The sequence below is a fragment of the Carcharodon carcharias genome, chromosome 10 (assembly GCF_017639515.1).
Source record: "Carcharodon carcharias isolate sCarCar2 chromosome 10, sCarCar2.pri, whole genome shotgun sequence".
NCBI classification, from domain to species: Eukaryota; Metazoa; Chordata; class Chondrichthyes; order Lamniformes; family Lamnidae; genus Carcharodon; species Carcharodon carcharias.
In genome coordinates this window covers 144,560,845-144,584,046 of record NC_054476.1, presented here as the reverse complement: position 1 = coordinate 144,584,046, position 23,202 = coordinate 144,560,845, and the positions used below count along the sequence as shown (strand labels likewise).

At 48.0% G+C, this 23,202-nt stretch overlaps 1 protein-coding gene across 2 annotated transcripts in view; it reads right to left on the bottom strand.

The window, feature by feature from the left end:
• The window catches only part of slc46a1 (solute carrier family 46 member 1), a 29,629-nt gene extending 6,701 nt beyond the window's left edge, over positions 1–22,928 (bottom strand). For both annotated transcript variants that reach the window (XM_041196608.1, XM_041196609.1), the window contains exons 1-3: positions 22,652–22,928; positions 12,045–12,897; positions 7,413–7,496 (exon numbers count right to left, since the gene is read on the bottom strand). In XM_041196608.1, the coding sequence (XP_041052542.1) occupies positions 7,413–7,496; positions 12,045–12,897; positions 22,652–22,894 (1,180 nt within the window). In that variant the 5' untranslated portion in view covers positions 22,895–22,928. The remainder of the gene's footprint in view (positions 1–7,412; positions 7,497–12,044; positions 12,898–22,651) is intronic.
• Between the last annotated feature and the right edge of the window lie 274 nt (positions 22,929–23,202).

Sequence of the window (23,202 nt, the reverse complement as noted above, 5' to 3'; positions counted from 1 at the left end):
AGTGACTGTGTGCCTTACTGTCAGAGGGTCAGTACTGAGTGTGTGCAGCACTGTCAGAGGGTCAGTATCGAGGAAGTGCTGCACTTCAGAGGATCAGTACTGAGGGAGTGCTGCAGTGTTTGAGCATCAGTAATGAGGGAGTACTGCAGTGTTTAAGCATCAGTACTGAGGGAGTAATGCACTGTCAGAGGGTCAATACTGAGGGACTGCTGCACTGACAGAGGGTCAGTACTGAGGGAGTACTGCACTGAGGGAGTGTCAGTACTGAGGTAGAGCTGCATTGTCGGAGGGTCAGTACTGAGTGTGTGCTGCACTGTCGGAGGTTCAGTACTGACGGAGTGCTGCACTATTGGATGAACAGAACTGTGGGAGTGCTGTGATGTCGGAGGGTCAGTATTGAGGTAGTGCTGCATTGTCAGAGGGTCAGTACTGAGTGTGAGCTGCACTGTCGAAGGGTCAGGACATAGTGTGTGCTGCCCTGTCGGACGGTCAGTACTGAGTGACTGCTGCATTGTCAGAGGGTCAGTACTGAGAATTCTGCACTGTGGGTGGGACAGTACTGAGGGTGTGCTGCACTGTCAGAGGGTCAGTGCTGAGGGAGTGCCACACTGTCCGAGGCTCAGCACTGAGTGAGTGCTGCAGTGTCAGAGGGTCAGTACTGAGGGAATCCTGCACTGTAGGTGGGTCAGTACTGAGGGCGCCGCACCGTCGGAGGGTCAGTACTGAGTGACCGCTGCACTGTCGGAGGGTCACTACTGAGAATTTTGCACTGTGGCAGTGTCAGTACTGAGTGTGTGCTGCATTGTCGAAGGCTCAGTACTGAGTGGGTGCTGTACTGTTGGAGGGTCAGTACTGAGAGAGCGCCGCTCTGTCAGAGGATCAGTACTGAGGGAGTGCTGCACTGTCAGAGGTCAGTACTGAGGGAGTGCTGCACAGTCAGAGGGTCAGTACTGAGGGAGTCCTGCGCTGTAGGCGGGTCGGTACTGAAGGCGCCGCACTGACAGAGGGTCAGTACTGAGGGTGTGCTGCACTATCAGAGGGTCAGTGCTGAGGGAGTACCAATCTCGGAGGGTCAGTAGTAAGGGATTGCTGCAATGTTGGAGGGTCAGTACTGAGGGAGTGCTGCACTGTGAGAGGGTCAGTACTGAGGGATTGCTGCATTGTCAGAGAGTCAGTTCTGAGGGAGCGCCACACTGTCGGAGGGTCAGCACTGAGGGAGTGCTGCAGTGTTGGAGCCTCAGTACTGAGGGAATACCACACTGTCAGTGGGTTAGTACTGAGTGACTGCTGCACTGTCAGAGGGTCAGTACTGAGGGAGTACTACACTGTGGCAGTGTCAGTACTGAGTGTGTGCTGCAATGTCGGAAGGTCAGTACTGAGTGTGTGCTGCAGTGTCGAAGGGTCAGTACTGATGGAGCGCCGCACTGTCGGAGAGTCAGTACTGAGGGAGCGCCACACTGTCGGAGGTCAGTACTGAGGGAGTCCTGCACTATAGGCGGGTCAGTACTGAGAATTCTGCCCTGTGGGTGGGTCAGTACTGGGGGAGCACAGCACTGTCGGAGGATCAGTACTGAGGGAGCGCCGCACTGTCGGAGGATCAGTACTGAGGGTGTGCTGCACTGTCGGAGGGACAGTACTGTGGGAGTCATACACTGTAGGCGGGTCATGATTGAGGGCGCTGCACCGTCGGAGGGTCAGTACTGAGAGTTCTGCACTGTGGATGGGTCAGTACTGAGGGAGTGCCACACTGTTGGAGGTTCAGTACTGAGGGACTGCTGCACTGTCAGAGGGTTAGTACTGATGGAGTACCACGCTGTCAGAGTGTCAGTACTGAGGTAGTGCTGCACTGTCGGAGACTTAGTAGTGACTGTGTGCCTTACTGTCAGAGGGTCAGTACTGAGTGTGTGCAGCACTGTCAGAGGGTCAGTACCGAGGGAGTGCTGCACTTCAGAGGATCAGTACTGAGGGAGTGCTGCAGTGTTTGAGCATCAGTAATGAGGGAGTACTGCAGTGTTTAAGCATCAGTACTGAGGGAGTAATGCACTGTCAGAGGGTCAATACTGAGGGACTGCTGCACTGACAGAGGGTCAGTACTGAGGGAGTACTGCACTGAGGGAGTGTCAGTACTGAGGTAGAGCTGCATTGTCGGAGGGTCAGTACTGAGTGTGTGCTGCACTGTCGGAGGTTCAGTACTGACGGAGTGCTGCACTATTAGATGAACAGAACTGTGGGAGCGCTGCGATGTCGGAGGGTCAGTATTGAGGTAGTGCTGCATTGTCAGAGGGTCAGTACTGAGTGTGAGCTGCACTGTCGAAGGGTCAGGACTTAGTGTGTGCTGCCCTGTCGGACGGTCAGTACTGAGTGACTGCTGCATTGTCAGAGGGTCAGTACTGAGAATTCTGCACTGTGGGTGGGTCAGTACTGAGGGTGTGCTGCACTGTCAGAGGGTCAGTGCTGAGGGAGTGCCACACTGTCCCAGGCTCAGCACTGAGTGAGTGCTGCAGTGTCAGAGGGTCAGTACTGAGGGAATCCTGCACTGTAGGTGGGTCAGTACTGAGGGCGCCGCACCGTCGGAGGGTCAGTACTGAGTGACCGCTGCACTGTCGGAGGGTCACTACTGAGAATTTTGCACTGTGGCAGTGTCAGTACTGAGTGTGTGCTGCATTGTCGAAGGCTCAGTACTGAGTGGGTGCTGTACTGTTGGAGGGTCAGTACTGAGGGAGCGCCGCTCTGTCAGAGGGTCAGTACTGAGGGAGTGCTGCACTGTCAGAGGTCAGTACTGAGGGAGTGCTGCACAGTCAGAGGGTCAGTACTGAGGGAGTCCTGCGCTGTAGGCGGGTCGGTACTGAAGGCGCCGCACTGACAGAGGGTCAGTACTGAGGGTGTGCTGCACTATCAGAGGGTCAGTGCTGAGGGAGTACCAATCTCGGAGGGTCAGTAGTAAGGGATTGCTGCAATGTTGGAGGGTCAGTACTGAGGGAGTGCTGCACTGTGAGAGGGTCAGTACTGAGGGATTGCTGCATTGTCAGAGAGTCAGTACTGAGGGAGCGCCACACTGTCGGAGGGTCAGCACTGAGGGAGTGCTGCAGTGTTGGAGCCTCAGTACTGAGGGAATACCACACTGTCAGTGGGTTAGTACTGAGTGACTGCTGCACTGTCAGAGGGTCAGTACTGAGGGAGTACTACACTGTGGCAGTGTCAGTACTGAGTGTGTGCTGCAATGTCGGAAGGTCAGTACTGAGTATGTGCTGCAGTGTCGAAGGGTCAGTACTGATGGAGCGCCGCACTGTCAGAGAGTCAGTACTGAGGGAGCGCCACACTGTCGGAGGTCAGTACTGAGGGAGTCCTGCACTATAGGCGGGTCAGTACTGAGAATTCTGCCCTGTGGGTGGGTCAGTACTGAGGGTGTGCTGCACTGTCAGAGGGTCAGTGCTGAGGGAGTGCCACACTGTCGGAGGGTCAGTAGTAAGCGAGTGCTGCAATGTTGGAGAGTCAGTACTGAGGGATTGCTGCACTGTCAGAGGATCAGTACTGAGGGAGTGCTGCAGTGTTTGAGCGTCCATACTGAGGCAGTACTGCACTGTCAGAGTGTCAATACTGAGGGACTGCTACACTGACAGAGGGTCAGTACTGAGGTAGTGCTGCACTGACGGAGGCTTAGTAGTGACTATGTGCCTTACTGTCGGTGGGTCAGTACTGAGTGTGTGCTGCACTGTCAGAGGGTCAGTACCGAGGGAGTGCTGCACTTCAGAGGATCAGTACTGAGGGAGAGCTGCAGTGTTTGAGCGTCAGTACTGAGGGAGTACTGCAGTGTTTGAGCGTCAGTACTGAGGGAGTACTGCACTGTCAGAGTGTCAATACTGAGGGACTGCTACACTGACAGAGGGTCAGTACTGAGGGAGTACTGCACTGTAGGTGGGTCAGTTCTGAGGGCGCCGCACCGTCGGAGAGTTAGTACTGAGGAAGCGCCGCATTGACGGATGGTCAGTATTGAGAGAGTTCTACACTGTCGGACGGTCAGTACTAAGTGACTGCTGCATTGTTGGAGGGTCAGTACTGAGGGAGTGCTGCACTATCAGAGTGTCAGTGCTGATGGAGTGCCACACTTTTGGAGGGTCAGTAGTAAGGGAGTGCTGCAATGTTGGAGTGTCAATACTGAGGGACTGCTACACTGACAGAGGGTCAGTACTGAGGGAGTACTGCACTGAGAGATTGTCAGTACTGAGGTAGAGCTGCATTGTCGGAGGGTCAGTACTGAGTGTATGCTGCACTGTCGAAGGGTCAGTACTGAGTGTATGTTGCCCTGTCGGAGGGTCAGTACTGAGGGTGTGCTGCACTATCAGAGGGTCAGTGCTGAGGGAGTACCAATCTCGGAGGGTCAGTAGTAAGGGATTGCTGCAATGTTGGAGGGTCAGTACTGAGGGAGTGCTGCACTGTGAGAGGGTCAGTACTGAGGGATTGCTGCATTGTCAGAGAGTCAGTACTGAGGGAGCGCCACACTGTCGGAGGGTCAGCACTGAGGGAGTGCTGCAGTGTTGGAGCCTCAGTACTGAGGGAATACCACACTGTCAGTGGGTTAGTACTGAGTGACTGCTGCACTGTCAGAGGGTCAGTACTGAGGGAGTACTACACTGTGGCAGTGTCAGTACTGAGTGTGTGCTGCAATGTCGGAGGGTCAGTACTGAGTGTGTGCTGCAGTGTCGAAGGGTCAGTACTGATGGAGCGCCGCACTGTCAGAGAGTCAGTACTGAGGGAGCGCCACACTGTCGGAGGTCAGTACTGAGGGAGTCCTGCACTATAGGCGGGTCAGTACTGAGAATTCTGCCCTGTGGGTGGGTCAGTACTGAGGGTGTGCTGCACTGTCAGAGGGTCAGTGCTGAGGGAGTGCCACACTGTCGGAGGGTCAGTAGTAAGCGAGTGCTGCAATGTTGGAGAGTCAGTACTGAGGGATTGCTGCACTGTCAGAGGATCAGTACTGAGGGAGTGCTGCACTGTCGAAGGGTCAGTACTGAGGGATTGCTGCACTGTCAGAGGATCAGTACTGAGGGAGTGCTGCAGTGTTTGAGCGTCCATACTGAGGCAGTACTGCACTGTCAGAGTGTCAATACTGAGGGACTGCTACACTGACAGAGGGTCAGTACTGAGGTAGTGCTGCACTGACGGAGGCTTAGTAGTGACTATGTGCCTTACTGTCGGTGGGTCAGTACTGAGTGTGTGCTGCACTGTCAGCGGGTCAGTACCGAGGGAGTGCTGCACTTCAGAGGATCAGTACTGAGGGAGAGCTGCAGTGTTTGAGCGTCAGTACTGAGGGAGTACTGCAGTGTTTGAGCGTCAGTACTGAGGGAGTACTGCACTGTCAGAGTGTCAATACTGAGGGACTGCTACACTGACAGAGGGTCAGTACTGAGGGAGTACTGCACTGTAGGTGGGTCAGTTCTGAGGGCGCCGCACCGTCGGAGAGTTAGTACTGAGGAAGCGCCGCATTGACGGATGGTCAGTATTGAGAGAGTTCTACACTGTCGGACGGTCAGTACTAAGTGACTGCTGCATTGTTGGAGGGTCAGTACTGAGGGAGTGCTGCACTATCAGAGTGTCAGTGCTGATGGAGTGCCACACTTTTGGAGGGTCAGTAGTAAGGGAGTGCTGTAATGTTGGAGTGTCAATACTGAGGGACTGCTACACTGACAGAGGGTCAGTACTGAGGGAGTACTGCACTGAGAGATTGTCAGTACTGAGGTAGAGCTGCATTGTCGGAGGGTCAGTACTGAGTGTATGCTGCACTGTCGAAGGGTCAGTACTGAGTGTATGTTGCCCTGTCGGAGGGTCAGTACTGAGGGAGTGCTGCACTATCGGCGGGTCAGTACTAAGGGGGTGCCACACTGTAGTAGGGTCAGTACTGAGGAAGCGCCGCACTGTCGGAAGGTCAGTACTGAGGGAGTTCTGCATTGTCGGAGGGTCAGTACTGAGGGAGTTCTGCACTGTCGGAGGGTCAGTACTGAGGGAGAGCTGCACTGTCAGCGGGTCAGTACTGAGGGGGTGCAACACTGTAGGAGGGTCAGTACTGAGGGAGTACTGCACTGTGGCAGTGTCAGTACTGAGTGTGTGCTGCATTGTCGGAGGGTCAGTATTGAGGGAGTACTGCACTGTTGGAGGGTCAGTACTGAGGGAGCGCCGCACTGTCGGAGGGTCAGTACTGAGGGAGCGCCGCACTGTCGGAGGGTCAGTACTGAGAGAGTCTTGCACTGTCGGTGGGTCAGCACTAAGAGAGTGCTGCAGTGTTGGAGCATCAGTACTGAGGGAGTACCACAATGACAGTGGGTCAGTACTGAGGGAGTGCTGCACTGTCAGAAGATCAGTACTGAGGAAGTGCCACACTGTCAGAGAGTCAGTACTGAGGGAGTCCTGCACTGTAGGTGGGTCAGTTCTGAGGGCGCCGCACCGTCAGAGAGTTAGTACTGAGGAAGCGCCGCATTGGCAGATGGTCAGTATTGAGAGAGTTCTACACTGTCGGACGGTCAGTACTAAGTGACCACTGCATTGTTGGAGGGTCAGTACTGAGGGAGTGCTGCACTATCAGAGTGTCAGTGCTGATGGAGTGCCACACTGTTGGAGGGTCAGTAGTAAGGGAGTGCTGCAATGTTGGAGTGTCAGTACTGAGGGAGTGCTGCACTGTTAGAAGGTTAGTACTGAAGGAGTACCGCGCTGTTGGAGTGTCAGTACTGAGGTAGTACTGCACTGTCAGAGGGTTAGTAGTGACTGTGTGCCTTGCTGTCAGAATATCAGTACTCAGAGAGTGCTGCACCTCAGAAGGAGTGCTGCATTACTGGAGGATCAGTACTGTGTGAGTGCTGCAATTCAGAGGGTTAATACTGAGGGAGTGCTGCAGTGTTTGAACGTCAGTACTGAGGGAGCACTGCACTGTGGGAATGTCAGTACTGAGGTAGTGCTGCATTGTCGGAGGGTCAGTACTGACTGTGTGCTGCGCTGTCAGAAGTTCAGTATTGAGGGAATGCTGCACTGTAGGAGGGTCAGTACTGAGGGAACACCGCACTGTCGGAGGGTCAGTACTGAGGGAGTACTGCACTGTTGGAGGATCAGTACTGAGGGAGCGCTGCACTTTTGGATGATCAGTACTGAGGGAGCACTGCACTGTCGGAGTGTCAGTATCGATGGAGTGCTGCATTGTCGGAGGGTCAGTACTGAGGGAGTGCCACATTGTCAGAGGGTCAATACAGAGGGAACGCTGCATTGTCAGAGGGTCAGTAATGAGGGAGAGCCACATTGTCGAAGAGTCAATACTGAGGGAACGCTGCATTGTTGGAGGGTCAGTACTGGGGAAATATTGTTCCCAAATTTCAAAAACAAAATTTTAAAGATTGGCTCCCTAAGTGACTGCACCCTCTTGAGCTTACCTTGCTCAGTCACATCAGCTAACTTTGATAACTTGGCTCTTATCACTGGTGTAGTGGCCATTGCAAGGAAGCGCACACCATAACCTGGAGGGAGAAAGAAAATATGTTCAGTAATATAGTACACTAGCACACTGCCAGTGCATAAGCTGAAACAAAATAATTGTGCTTAACTCTGTGTCTACACTTGCATGTTACAAATCTAAAACATTAACCTTATGCTAGAATTTTATCAACACACCAATCCACTTTTCTAAAATGATTTCACTTTCTTCAACACGGATCTAGAATTGTATTACTGTACTGGATCAATGGTCAATGTCACTGGAATACTCTTAATCTAGAATAATATCAGCATGGTAGCACAACACTGTAGAAATACATAGCCGTTAGAACTGTTCTGGAATAATGTATACTATAGAGCACCATGATTAATCCAGAGCAATATCACTAAATTAGGGGGAGGTGGTGGCGTAGAGACCCAAGGTAATGCTCCAGGGATCTGTGTCTAAATCCCACCATGGCAGATCTTGAAATTTGAATTCAATAAAAATTTGGCATTAAAAGTCTAAAGATGACCATGAAGCCATTAACAATTGTCCTAAAAACCCATCTGGTTCACTAATGACCTTTGCCTGGCCTACATGTCACTCCAGACCCACAGGTATGTGATTAGCTCTTAAATGTCCCCTGAAATGGCCTAGCAAGCTGCTCAGTTGTAATAAACCGCTAAAAAGTCCCAAAAGAAAGAAACTGGACGGACCACCCAGCATCAACCTAGGCACCGGAAACAACAACTGCAAACTCAGCCCTGTCGACCCTGCAAAGTCCTCCTTATTAACATCTAGAGACTTGTGCCAAAATTGGGAGAGCTGTCCTACAGACTAATCAAGCCAAAGCCTGACATAATCACCCTCACAAAATCATATCTTACAGATCATGTCCCAGACACCACCAGCACCATCCCTGGGTATGTCTAGTCCCATCGGCAGGACAGACCCAACACAGTGGTATACAGTCGGGAGGGGGTTGCCCTGGGAGTCTTCAACATCGACTCCGGACCCCATAAATTCTCATGGCATCAGGTCAAACATGGGCAAGGAAACCTCCTGCTGATTACCATGTACCGCCCTCCCTCAGCTGATGAATCAGTGCTTCTCCATGTTGAACACCACTTGGAGGAAGCACCGAGGGTGGCAAGGGTGCAGAATGTACTCTGGGTGGGGGACTTCAATGTCCATTACTAAGAGCGGCTTGGTGGCACCACTACTGACCGAGCTGGCTGAGTTCGACAGGGCATAGTTGCTAGACTGGGTCTGCGGCAGGAAGTGAGGGAACCAACAAGAGGGAAAAACATACTTGACCTCACCCTCACCAACTTGCCTGCCACAGAGGCATCTGTCCATTGACAGTATCAGTAGGGGTGACCACCTCACAGTCCTTGTGGAGACTGTCTTCACATTGAGGATACCCTCCATCGTGTTGTGTGGCACTACCACCCCATGCTAAATGGGATAGATTTCGAGCAGATCTAGCAACTCAAGGCTAGGTATCCATGAGGCACTGTGGGCCATCAGCAGCAGAATTATACTCGAACACAATCTGTAGCCTCATGGCCCGACATATCCCGCACTCTACCATTACCATCAAGCCAGGGGATCAAACCTGGTTCAATGAAGAGTGCAGGAGGGTGTGCCAGGAGCAGCACCAGGCATACTTCAAAATAAGGTGTCAATCTGCTGAAGCTATAACACTGGACTACTTGCACGTAAGCAGCAAGTGATAGACAGGGCTAAGCAATTCCACAATCAATGGATCAGATTTAAGCTCTGAAGTCCTGACACATCCAGTCGTGAATGGTGGTTGACAATTAAACAACTCACTAGAGAAGGAGACTCCACAAATATCCCCATCCTCAATGATGGGAGAGCCCAGCACAGCAGTGCAAAAGATAAGGCTGAAGCATTTGCAACAATCTTCAGCCAGAAGTGCCGAGTGGATGATACATCTCGGCCTCCTCCGGAGGTCCCCAGCATCACAGATGCCAGTCTTCAGCCAATTCGATCCATTCCATGCGATATCAAGAAATGGCTGAAGGCACAGGATACTGCAAAAGCTATGGGCCCTGACAATATTCTAGGAATAGTACTGAAGACTTGTGCTCCAGAACTTGCCGCACCCCCAGTGAAGCTGTCCCAGTACAGCTACAACACTGGCATCTACCTGCCTATGTGAAAAATTGCCCAGGTATGTCCTGTACACAAAAAGCAGGACAAATCCAACCAGCCAATTATTGCATCATCAGTTACTCTTCATCATCAGTAAACTAATGGAAGGGTCATCAACTGTGCTATCAAGCAGCACTTGCTTAGCAATAACCAGCTCACTGATGCTCAGTTTGGGTTCCTCCAGGGCCATTCAGCTCTTGACCTCATTACAGCCTTGGTTCAAACGTGGACAAAAGAGCTGAACTCCAGCGATGAGGTGAGAGTGACTGCCCTTGACATCAAGGCCGCATTTGACTAAATGTGGCATCAAGGAGCCTTAGCAAAACTGTAGTCAATGGGAATCGGGGGGAAACTCTCCATTGGTTGGAGTCATACCTAACACAAAGGAAGATGGCTGTAGCTGTTGGAGATCAGTCATCTCAGCTCCAGGACATCACTGCAAGAGTTCCTCAGGATGGTGTCCCAGGGCCAACCATATTCAGCTGCTTCATCAATGAGCTTCCCCCCCATCATAAAGTCAGAAGTGGGGATGTTCGCTGATGATTGCACAATGTTCAGCACTATTCATGGCTCCTCAGATACTGAAGCAGTCCATGTCCAAATGCAGCAAGGCCTGGGCAACATCCAGGTTTGGGCTGACAAGTGGCAAGTAACATTCGTACCACAGAAGTGCCAGGCAATGACCATCTCCATCAAGTGAGAATCAAACCATCACTCCTTGACCTTCAACGGCATTACCATCGCTGAATCCCCCATTATCAACGTCATGGAGATTACCATTGACCAGAAACTGAACTGGATTAGCCATATAACTACTGTGGCTACAAGTGCAGATCAGACGCTAGGAATCCTGCTCCCCAAAGTCTGTCCACCATCTACAAGGCACAAGTCAGGAGTGTGATGGAATACTCACCACTTGCCTGGATGAGTGCAGCTCCCACAACACTCAAGAAGCTTGACACTATCCAGGACAAAGCAACCTGCTTGACTGGAAGCCCATCCACAAAATTTTGCTCCCGCAATCACCAATGCACAGCAGCAGCAGTGTGTACCACCTACAAGATGCACTGCAGAAACTCACCAAACCTCCTTAGACAGCACCTTCCAAACCCACGACTGCTACCATCTTGAAGGACCAGGGCAGCAGACACATGGGAACACCACCACCTGGAAGTTCCTCTCCAAGCCACTCACCATCCTGACTTAGAAATATATCGCCGTTCCTTCATTGTTGCTGGGTCAAAATGCTGGAACCCCCTTCCTAACAGCACTGTGGGTTTATCTACACCACATGGACTGCAGTGGCTCAAGAAGGCAGCTCACCACTGCCTTCTCAAGGGCAAATAGGGATGTGCAATAAATGCTGGCCTAACCAGCGCTGCTCACATTCGCGTGAATGAATAAAAAAAAATTATGCATTTCTAATCTAAACTATTTTAGTGTACTAAAACAGCACCACTAATCTAGAACTTTATGACAATGAACACCGTCACTCTTCTGGAACTGTGTTACATCAGTAACCAGCTCTGTGCCAGAACATCACTGGACTGCAGTGTAGAGCAACTTACTGATAGAAATAGATTAATAAAACAAGTATTGAAAAGCTTGGTCAAAGTGGTCGGTTTTAATGAGTGTTTTAAAGGAGGAAAGAGAGGTAGAGAAGTTTAGGGAGGGAATTCTAGAGCCTAGGCTCAGACAGCTGAAGGCACGGCTTCAGTGGTGGAACAATAGAATCAGGGATACTGAAAAGGCCCATGTAGGAAGGGCACAGATATCTCAAGAGGTTGTGGGGTTGGAAGAGTTTACAAAGATTGGGTTGTGTGAGGCCATGAAGAAATTTGAAAACAAGAATGAGAATTTTAATATCGAGACGTTGTTGCACCAGGAACCAACATCGGTCAGAGAGCACAAAGTGATGGGTGAACAGGATTTAGTGCGAGTTAGACATGGACAGCAAAGTTTGGATGAGTGCAAATTTATGATGAGAGGCTGGTCAGAATGCAAGGGAATGGTCAAGACTAGACCTTATAAGGGGATGGATGAGGGTTCCAGCAGCAGTTGAGCTCAGGCAGGGACAGGGGCAGGTGATCTTATGAAGATGGCTGCAATTGTATAGATATGGCAGAAGCTTATCTTGGGATCAAATGGTTCAGACCCAGGCAGTTGCCAGGGAGAGAGAGTTGATGGCTAGTGAACAGAGCTCATGCTAAGCATTGATCTCCAGGTGAGATGTCTGGACCAATATCCACTGCTTTTCTCCAACTCGTTCAGCTAGTGCAAGAATGAATAGATTGGTTTGTCCCCCACAACCCTGCTAGCGAAGCCAAGTCCCAGAGTGTGTTAGGAACAAGCCAGGACATAATCAGTCTGATACTAAAAGTGCATCGATCCCAAACCAGCAACGTACCTGAGAACATGACAGAGCTGGTCGCTGCCACTGAGAAGATGACCAAACCAGCCACATTAGACACCAGCCCAATCTCTGCAATCCAGCTGTCCTCCAGGCAGAGTTGCATCACCTTCAGTCCCAGCAGGCTACTCAGATAGGTCAAGTGTTCGACTGCTGAACCGTATCCAATCAGATCAGATTGCCAACACAGTGGGGAGCTCAGCTCAAAGATGATGAGAATGTCCTTGACCCCAAAATGAACTGTCACGACAACAAAGAGGGAGAGTGCGTAGAGGCAGAGACGGTACCTTCGACCAGTCTCCTGCCTGCTGGAGTATAGCTGGTACACTGATCTGTAATGCTTCGTCGTGAACAGTTTGCTGGCTTCTTTCACGGTCACAGACTCTTGAACAAAAGTGAAGGCGTACGCAACAGTGGCCAAGTTCAATGCCAACACAAGCCAGAATGGACTGATGTAACCTTGTGCCTTACTCCATTGGCCTCCGATAATACTCCCAAACATTCCTGCGATTCCTAGGCAAGCTTCCAGCACTGCAACGCGGAATGTGCGTGACTGCTTGTCGCTGATGTCTGCGATGTATGAGAAACATCCAGCCAGGATGGTGTTGAAATCCCCCAGAAGTCCACTCAGCAAGCGACCAATCAGAAAGTAGCTGATCGGCAGCTTCTGGTACATGACAATGAGGTAGATCGCTGCCTGCAACGATAGGCCGATGCTGGGCAAGATTAGGATAGGCTTGCGGCCAACACGGTCACTCCACGGTCCGAGCAGCGTTACAGAGAAGAGTCCTACAGCAAAACCCCCCAGGTTAATGTACAGGTTCCAGTGGGAGGTCATCGCCTCGACTGCCTAGAGGAGAATTAAGAAAATCATTTCCAAGGCATTCCTCACAGTAGATCCTTGAATGCAACCAATCCCAACACAACTGGTATGAGGTACTTGCTATCCCATAGACGTCTACAGTACTGAAGGAGGCCATTCGGCCCATCGTGTCCACGCCGGTCAACAAAGATCTGACTACACTAATCCCATTTTCCAGCACTTGGCCCATAGCCATGGAGGCTATGGCAATGCAAGTGAATATTTAAACACATCTTAAATATTATGAGAGTTTCTGACTCAACCACCCTTTCAGACAGTGAGTTCCAGACTCCCACCACCCTCTGGGTGAAAAAAATTCTCCTCAACCACACTCTTAGTGTTTTACCTCTTACCTTAAATCTATGCCACTGGTTCTTGACCCGTCTACTAATGGAAAAAGTGCCTACCTATCCACCCTATCTATGCCCCTCATAATCTTATACACCTCTATCAGGTCCCCTCTCAACCTTCACCGCTCCAAGGAAAACAACCCCAGCCTATCCAGTCTTTCCTCATAGCTCAGACCCTCCAGCCCAGGCAGCATCCTAGTAAATCTCCTCTGCACCCACTCCAGTCCATTCACATCCTTCCTATAATGTGGTGACCAGAACTACATGCAGCACTCCAGTTGTGGCATATGTTTTATACAGTTCCAGCATAAACTCCCTGCTCTTGTATTCTATGCCTCGGCTAATAAAGACAAGTATCCCATATGCCTTCTTAACCACCTTAACCAAGGTCCCTCTGATCTTTAGTACTTCCCAGGGTCCTAACTTGCTTTGTTAGCCCTCCCCAAGTGCATTACCTCACACTTTTCCAGATTGAATTCCATTTGCCATTGCTCTGCCCACCTGACCAAACCATTGACATCCTCCTGCAGTTTACAGCTATCCTCCTCACTACTTACCATCCTACCAATTTAATGGCATCCCCATCTTGATCATATTCCCTACATTTAAGTCCAAATAATTTTTGTACACCACAAACAGCAAGGGCCCCAGCACCGAGCCCTGCGGAACCCTACTAGAAACAGACTTCCAGTCACAGAAACATCCCTCTATCATCACCCTCTGCTTCCTGCCTCCCAGCCAATTTTGGATCCAACATGCGACTTTGCCTTGCCACTTGTGTGGATGAGGAAAAGGACGGCAAGGTGGATGAGCAGACTGGCCATGGCACCATGGTGAAAGATGTCATTCACGTTGGGGGAGTGAAGACGAAGGTGGTAGCGATAGGAGACAGTATAGTTAGGAGGATGGATACTGTTCTCTGCAGCTACGACTGGGAGCTCCAAAGGTTGCATTGCCTGCCCGATGCCAGGGTTAAGGACATCTTCTCACAGTTGGAGAGGAACTTGGAGTGGGAGGGGAAGGATCCAATTGTCGTCGTCCTCGTGGGAACTAACGACATAGGTAAAACCAGGGTGATTTTCTGCTAAGAGAATTTGAGCAGTCGGGGGCCAAATTAAAACACAGAACGTGAAAGGTATTCATCTCTGGATTGTTACCTGAACCAACTGGTATAGGGTCAAGCAGATTAGCGAATTAAACACTCGACTTAAAGAGTATTGTGGGAAGAAGGGGTTTCGATTCATGGAGCACTGACATCAGTACTCAGGGACGAGTGAACTATTCCGTTGGGATGGGCTCCACTTGCACTGGGCAGGGACCAGTGTCCTGGCCAATTGTATAACTAGGGCTGTGGACCGGGCTTTAATCTAATGGGTGGGGGTGGGGGTGGGGGTGAGGGTGGGGGGAATAGCGAGGATTTGGGTGAAGGGAGATTTACAAAATCCAAAGAGAAAGGTCGCAGCATCAGAGCAGAACAGCGATGTGGATAAAGACAAGCAGGACAGGAAGGGACAGAGAGTTTAAGAAAAAGTGTACATCAGTGAAGAAGGTCATTGCAGGGAATAGAAGTAAACAAATGAAACTAAAGGTCCTTTGGCTGACTGCACAAAGTATCCACGATAAGATAGATGAACTAGTGACGCAAATAGAGGTAAATGATTTATATCTAATCACTATTACAGAAACATGGTTACAAGGTGATTAAGGGTGGGAAATAAATATTTCAGGGTAGAAAATATTTCAGAAAGTGGGGGTAACCCTGATAGTAAAGGATGACATCATAAGGACATTAGTGAGAAAGGACCTGGCCTCAGAAGGTCATGAAGTAGAATCAATATGGGTGGAAATTAGGAATACCAAGGGTCAGAAAACATTGGTGGGTGTAGTTTATAGGCCACCTAACAGTAGTTATACTCATGGACAGAGCATTAAACAAGAAATTATTGGAGCTTGTAACAAAGGCAATGTAATGATTCATACGGACTGGGACACTCAAATTGGCAAGAATGGTCCAGAAGTTTGTAGAATGCTTTTGTGACAGTTTCTTGAAGCAGTACATTGTGGAATCCACTCGGGATAAAACTATCTTCGTTCTAGTATTGTGTAATGAAGAAGGGTTAATTAGAAATGATGTAGTAAAAGATCCCCTGGAAAAGCTTGACACCGTCCAGGACAAAGCAGCCCGTTTGATTGTCACCACATCCATAAACATTCACTCCCTCCGCCATCGACAAAAAGTACCAGCAGTGTGTACCATCCACAAGGTGCACTGTGTGAATTCACCAAGGCTCCTTAGACAATACCTTGCAAACCCCTGACCACTACCATCTAGAAGGACAAGAGCAGCAGATAGATGGGAACACCACCACCTGGAAGTTCCCCTCCAAGCCACTCACTATCATGACTTGGAAACATATTGCTGTTCCTCCACTGTCATTGGGTCAAAATCTTGGAACTCCCTCCCTAGCAGCACTGTGGGTGTACCTACACCACATGGACTGCAGCGGTTCAAAAAGGCAGCTCACCACCACCTTCTCAAGGGAAATTAGGGATGGGCAATAAATGTTGGCCTAGCCAGCAACACCGACATCCCATGAACGAATAAAAAAATTTTAGAAGAAGGGGCTTACATTGTTGCATAAAACAGTAGCAAGTCTGAAGATTGGGAGTGTTTTAGGAACCCAACAAAAAGCTGATAAAAGCAGAAAAACAGAATATGAGAGTAAACTAGCCAGAAATATAAAAACAGTTTAAAAGAGTTTTTATATGTATATAAAAAGGAAGAGAGTAGCTAAAGTAAACGTTGGCCCTTTAGCAGGAACAACAGGGGAAATTATCACGGAGATTGAGGAAATGGCAGAGGCATTCAGCAAATATTCTGTGCCTGTCTTCACAGTAAAAAAATACACATTTCATACCAGAAATAGAAGGTAACCTAGCGGCTAAAATGAGTGAGGAAATTAAAGAAATTAATATCAGCAGAGAAAAAGTATTGGCGTAAGATAAGTGACTAAAATCCAATAAATCCCCAGGACCTATTGGCCTACACCCTAGGGTTCTAAAAGGGATAGCTGCAGAGATAGTGGATGCGCTGGCTATGATTTTCCAAAATTCCTTAGATTCGTAACGATCCCATTAGATTGGAACATAGCAAATAGGAGCAGGAGTAGGCCATTTGGCCCGTTGAGTTTGCTCCGCCATTCAAACAGATCATAGCTGGTCAACTACCTCTTAAGCTGTTTTCTCCCATATCCCTTGATGTCATTAGGATCCAGAAATCTATTGATTAATTTCGGTCTTGAACATACTCAATGTTTGAGCTTCCGCAGCCATCTGGGGTAGAGAAGTATAAAGATTCACCACCCTCTGAGTGAAGAAATTCTTCCTTATCAAGCTGTCAAATGTTACACCACTCATCAAGAAAGGAGAGAGAGAGAAAACAGTGACTGGCCAGTTAGTCTAACGACAGTTGTTGGGAAAATGCTGGATTCTATCATTAAGAAAGCCTTAAATATTGCGCTTAGAAAAATACTGTATGATTAGAACAAGTCAACCTGGTTTTACTAAAGGGGGAAATGCTGTTTGACAAATTTATTAGAGGTTTTTTTTGAGATATAATAGTAGGGTAGATAAAGGGGAAACAGTAGATGTAGTATATCTGAATTTCAAAAGGTTTTCGATAATCACAAAATCACACAGTGCAGAAAAGGCCCTTCGGCCCAATGAGTCTGCACTGACGTGAGAAACACCTGACCTATCTACCTAATCCCATTTACCAGCACTTGGCTCATAGCCTTGAGTGTTATGACATGTCAAGTGCTCTTCCAGGTACTTTTTAAAGGATGTGAGGCAACCCACCTCCATCACCCTCCTAGGCAGTGCATTCCAGACTGTCACCACCCTCTGGGTAAAAAGGTTTTTCCTCACATCCCCCCTAAACCTCCTGCCCCTCACCTTGAACTTGTGTCCCCTCGCGTTTGACCCTTCAACTAAGGGAAACAGCTGCTCCCTATCCACCCTGTCCATGCCCCTCATAATCTTGTACACCTCGATCAGGTCGCTCCTCAGTCTTCTCTGCTCCAACGAAAACAACCCAAGACTATCCAACCTCTCTTCATAACTTAAATGTTTCATCCCAGGCAACATCCTGATGAATCTCCTCTGCATCCCCTCCAGTGCAATCACATCCTTCCTATAATGTGGCAACCAGAGTTGCACACAGTACTCCAGCTGTGGCCTCACCAAGATTCTATACAACTCCAACATGACCTCCCTACTTTTGCAATCTATGCCTCGATTGATAAAGGCAATTGTCCCATATGCCTTTTTCACCACCCCACTAACATGCCCCTCCACCTTCAGAGATCTATGGACATACACGCCACGGTCCCTTTGTTCCTCAGAACTTCCTAGTGTCATTGAATACTTCCTTGTCAAATTACTCCTTTCAAAGTGTATCACCTCACACTTTTCAGGGTTAAATTCCATCTGTCACTTATCTGCCCATTTGACCATCCCGTCTATATCTTCATGTAGCCCAAGACACTCAACCTCACTGTTAACCACCTGGCCAATCTTTGTGTCATCCACAAACTTACTAATCCTACCCCCCACACAGTCATCTATGTTGTTTACATAAATGTTGAATAATAGGGGACCCAGCACAGATCCCTGTGGTACGCCACTGGACACTGGCTTCCAGTCACTAAAGCAGCCTTCTGTCATCACCCTCTGTCTCCTACAACTAAGCCAATTTTGAATCCACCTTATCAAATTATCCTATATTCCATGTGCCTTTGCCTTCTTTATAAGTCTCCCATGTGGAACCTTGTCAAAGGCTTTGCTGAAATTCATGTAAACCGCATCAACTGCACTACCCTCATCTACACACCTGGTCACCTCAAAAAATTCAATCAAATTTGTTAGGCATGACCTCCCTCTGACAAAGCCATGCTGACTATCCCTGATCAAACCTTGCCTCTCCAAATGGAGATAGATTCTCTCATTCAGAATTTTCTCCAATAGTTTCCTTACCACTGAAGTGAGACTCACTGGTCTGTAGTTCCCTGGCTTATCTCTACAACCCTTCTTAAATAGCAGAACCACATTATCTGTTCTCCAGTCCTCTGGCACCTCCCAGAGAGGAATTAAAAATTTGGGTCAGAGCCCCTGCGATCTCCTCCCTTGCCTCCCTCAGCAGTCTGGAACACAAATAATCCGGACCTGGAGATTTGTCCACTTTTAAGCCTGCCAACACCTCCAATACCTTGTCACTTTCTATATCAAGTTGCTCAAGAACCTCACAGTCTCTCTCCCTGAGTTCCATACCTTCATCCTCATTCTCTTGGGTGAAGATGGATGTGAAGGATTTGTTCAACACTCTACTGATATCCTCTGGCTCCACCCACAGATTGCCCCCTTGGTCCCTTATGGGCCCTAGTCTTTCCCTGGTTATCCTCTTCCCATCGATATACTTATAGAATATCTTGAGATTTTCCCTGCTTTTACTAGCCAGAGCTTTCTCATATCCCCTCTTTGCTTTCCTAATTGCTTTCTTAAGCTCCACCCTGCTGGATAATGTAAGAATATTTTTTTAAAGTGTGAAAATTTTAAGTGTTAATGTTCAAAGAGACCTGAGTGTATTCATAGAAGAAATGCAGAAAGTTAGCATGCAGGTGCAGCAAGCAGTTAGGAAGGCAAATGGCTTTTATTGCAAGGAGATTGGAGTACAGGAAGAAAAAGTTTTGATATGATTGTACAGGGTTTTGGTGAGACTACATCTGGAATGCTCTGTAGAGTTTTGATCTCCACATTTAAGATATACTTGCAATGGAGGCAGTACAGCAAAGGGTCACTAAATTGGTTCCTGGGTTGAGGGGTTTTACATTTTCTGGAGTATAGAAGAATGAGAGGCGATCACTGGACTTGAAACATTAACTTTGTTTCTTTCTCCAAAGATACTGTCAGGCCTGCTGAGTTTTTCCAGCATTTTCTTTTTTATTTAAGATTCTGAAGGAGCTTGAAAGGATGGACGCTGAGAGATTGTTTGCGCTGGTTGGGGAATCTAAAACAAGGGAGCACAGTCTCAAGATAAGGGGCCGATCATTTAAGACTAAGAAGAGGAGAAATTTCTTCACTCAGAGTTGTGAATCTTTGGAATTCTGTACCCCAGAGGGTTGTGGATTCTCCATCGTTGAATACATTTAAGGATGGGATAGGCAGATTTTTGGTCTCTCTAGGAATCAAGGCATATGGGGAGTGAGCGAGAAAATAGAGTTGAAGCCCAAGATGAGCCATGATTATATTGAATGGTAGAGCAGGCTTGAGGGGCTGAATGGTCTACTCTTGCTTCTTTATTCTTGTGCTCTTGTACAATATATCTTTGGCATCAACCAATCCTAATACAACAGCCCATACCTCACAAGAGATTTTGGTCTCAACCAATCATAAGAACTTAGGACAGAAGGGGGCCATTCAGCTCCTCGAGTCTGTTCTTCCATTCAATGAGATCATGGGTGATCTGTGACTTAACTCCATACTCCATATATGGGCCTTTGCCCCAAATCCTTAATATTTTTGCTTAACAAAATTCGATCAATGTCTGACTTAAAGTTAGCAATTGATTTAGCATCAATTGTCATTTGCGGAAGAAAGTTCCAAACTCCTACCACCCTTTGTGTGAAGAAATGTTTCCTCGTTTCACTCCTGAAAGGTCTGGTTCTAATTTTTACGCTCTCCCCTTAGTCTTAGACTCTCCAACCAGCGGAAATAGTTTCTCTCTATCTTCCCTATCCTATCTTAACTCAACATCCTTAGCTCTATAAGAGAACCTGGTCTTAACCAATCCAAACTTGATTATTTTGCTCTGGGACTTGTGTTGGCCAATCAAAATGCAGTTAGCCTCCGAGGATATGTATCTATCCATTACCATTCCAAACTTGCTTCCATTTTGACAGTGACTCCCTTAAAAGGGAGTCACTGGCCTTTGAGTTCATGTGGCCAAGCGTGGCATCAAGCAGCCCTAGGAAATTGAAGTCAATGGGAATCGGGGGAGGCCTCCTACTGGTTGGATTTATACCATACACAGAGGATGATAGTTGTAGTTCCCAGTGGGCAATATTCGCAGCTTCAGGATATCTCTATACACTGCAGATCCTCATTTGCTGCAGATCCTCAGGAAAATGTGAATTGTAAAATAATTGTGTTTAATTGTATCTGGGTGGTGGGATTTAACTGGGGATTCACTTGTGCTCCTGTAAATAGCAACAGACTGAAACTGTGGCCGGGTTAGGAGGCGACTGTAACATGTAACTCTATAAATAAATGCTCATACAAGTACAAACAAATTGGTTATAGTACTGTCCTTCATCCACAAGCTTTCTGGAATAGAACAGCAGCCCAGAGTCTCAGCCCCTCCGCATGTTGCCCTTGAGGTGGCTGTGGTGGGGAAGAGACTGTCGTCCACCTCCTTGTGGAATGCGCCTTCGCAAAACAGATCTGGAGAGAGGCGCAGCGGTTTTTGTCGAGGTTCATCCTGTGCATTTATCTGACACAGGACTGTGTACTCTATGCGCTGTTCCAAGGGACGCACACTGAGACAAACATGAACTGCTGCTGGAGGACCATCAACTCGGTGAAAGACGCTCTTTTGTCTTCCAGCGTAAAGAGCTGTCAACAGCCAAGTGTTGCAGGCTGGCACATTCCAAGATCCAATGCTACGTGCTGAGGGTTGTACTAAAGCTTGGTGTAGCTGTCACAGAAGGTCAAGGGAGGAAGGCTACTGTTTAAGGCCCACTTGCCATTGTATACCAAAGGGCTGGAAACTGTGCTAAACCCCTCAGGCTATATATACCTGATAATATTTAATATGAAATGTAAATAAATATTGTAAATATAACCTGCAATGGTGAGTGTAATGAGGCACCACTGTAATGGAACATATCATTTTATTTCTGTTGAACTGTGGATTAAAATTACAATGGCTGTAGTTTGAAAGATATGTCCATTGGAACAGGTTGAGAGATACATACAATGTTGCATCCCGCAACAGGTTGTGCCATGAAAGACAGGATGGTGCTGGAAAGGAGTCCTGGGTGAAGACAGCTGCCTGGCAACAATGTTTTAATTGGCTCCTGATCAGGTTTTGTGTGAGAGCAATGCAGCAGAATAGGTCATAACCTGAAAGGAAAAAGACCTCAATCCTCTCTCTCCTGTGTGTAAGATTCTAGTAATCCTACAATAATAACTAGCTGGCCTTTTCTCATTTCCCCATAACCTGTTCTCTCTCTGAAAACCCCTGTCAAAAGGCAAAGGGAAAAATCACTGTCAGAGACATTGTAAGGCAAGTTCTCAACCAGTGAACTAAATACAGAAAGTGCTGGAAGACCATCTCGTGTCATCAAAAAGAAATGAAAGGAATTTGAAAGACATAAATCAAAATCAACCCATCAAATCCTGCACTGCGGAATTAGTGCTATTGAACTGTTTTATTCCACCCTTAAAATCCATATTTTTGTATGTCTTATGTGTCTTGTATGTGTGTGTATAGGGATTTAAGAAGGGGTAGAGTTTAGGTTATAGAACTAGAAATTAAGAGTTTATATTTCTTTCTTTTGCCACTGGTTAATGACAGTTTGTTCAATAAACAGTTATTTACTTATTAAGTTTTACAAAACTGGTGCTCGTATTCTGTTAGCCTAAGTTAAACAGTTAGGTAGAATTGAGGCAATCTGGTGGTTTGGTCAAACTTTTCACATTATTGCGGCTCGGGGAACAGTGGGGCTTGATATTACAGAGAGTCGTGACAACATACGTACTGTATCAGAAGAAATTGAGTTGTATTGCACTTTATGTAATGTCAACTTTGAAATGTTATGTAATATTCCTTTTTAAATTTAGAAATAAAGTATATTTTTAGAAAATAAAGTAGAACAGCAGCATCCTAGGCCCAACAATCTCCTGCTGCTTCATCAATGATCTTCCCTCTGTTATATGGTGAAGCGAGAAGGGGTGCTCATTCAGCACTGTTCCCACATGCAGCTCAATCCAGACAGGACTAAGGGGCAAAATTGGCAGAGAATGTAACACTGCATTTCCTGATGAATTATTTGTACTTATTGATTATGTTGTATTGACTCAAGGGTTATACTGTTCTTATTTACTAATTATACTGCATTTACTCTTCTATGCTAATTATTCTGTTGATATATATTCAATATTGATTATTCTGTAATGCTTATTGATTGCTAAAAGATGATTCTATATTGATTATTGATGATTCTGAATTAATGACTTTGTATTGATTATTCATGATTCTGTATTGATTATTCATGATTCTGTATTGATTATTCATTATTCTAATCGATTAACTGCTGATTGATTGATTCTCCCACCTGCTCCAGTTGAGCCTCGGCGCCTCCTGAGCTGTTGCAGCCTCGGCTCCGACTGCCGTTGAACCCGAGCTCGGCGCTGACCCTCTGGAAGATATACTGGGTGGAGAGCGGGCCCTGCAGCGCTAGCGCCAACATAGTCAGGAACAGGACCGGCTCCACAGTCAGCCAAGCCCTGGGACTCCGGGAGCGGCCGAGAGCCGGGGCCGAGGGGGAATCAGAATCAACTTCGGCAAGGCCCGCCATCTCTGAAGAGGGCGCGGCCAGTTGAGGGGGCCTGGGGTGGGGCAGGGCGGGGCCATAGTGTGGGCGTGGCCAGTGGAGGGGCAGGATCGAAGGAGCGGCGGGGATAGGAAAGAGGGACCCAGAATCCAGCTAAACCTCGCCCCCATCTTAAACCCCGCCCCCTAATGGGACTCCACCACTTGCTCCGCCCCCAAGGATAGGCTCCGCCTCTCCCCCCCCCCCACTCTCTGCTTGCCCTGTGCCATAGCAATGTAATGTCAGGTTCAGAATGTCCCCCCACTGCCCTTTTCCATTCAATATTTCATAAA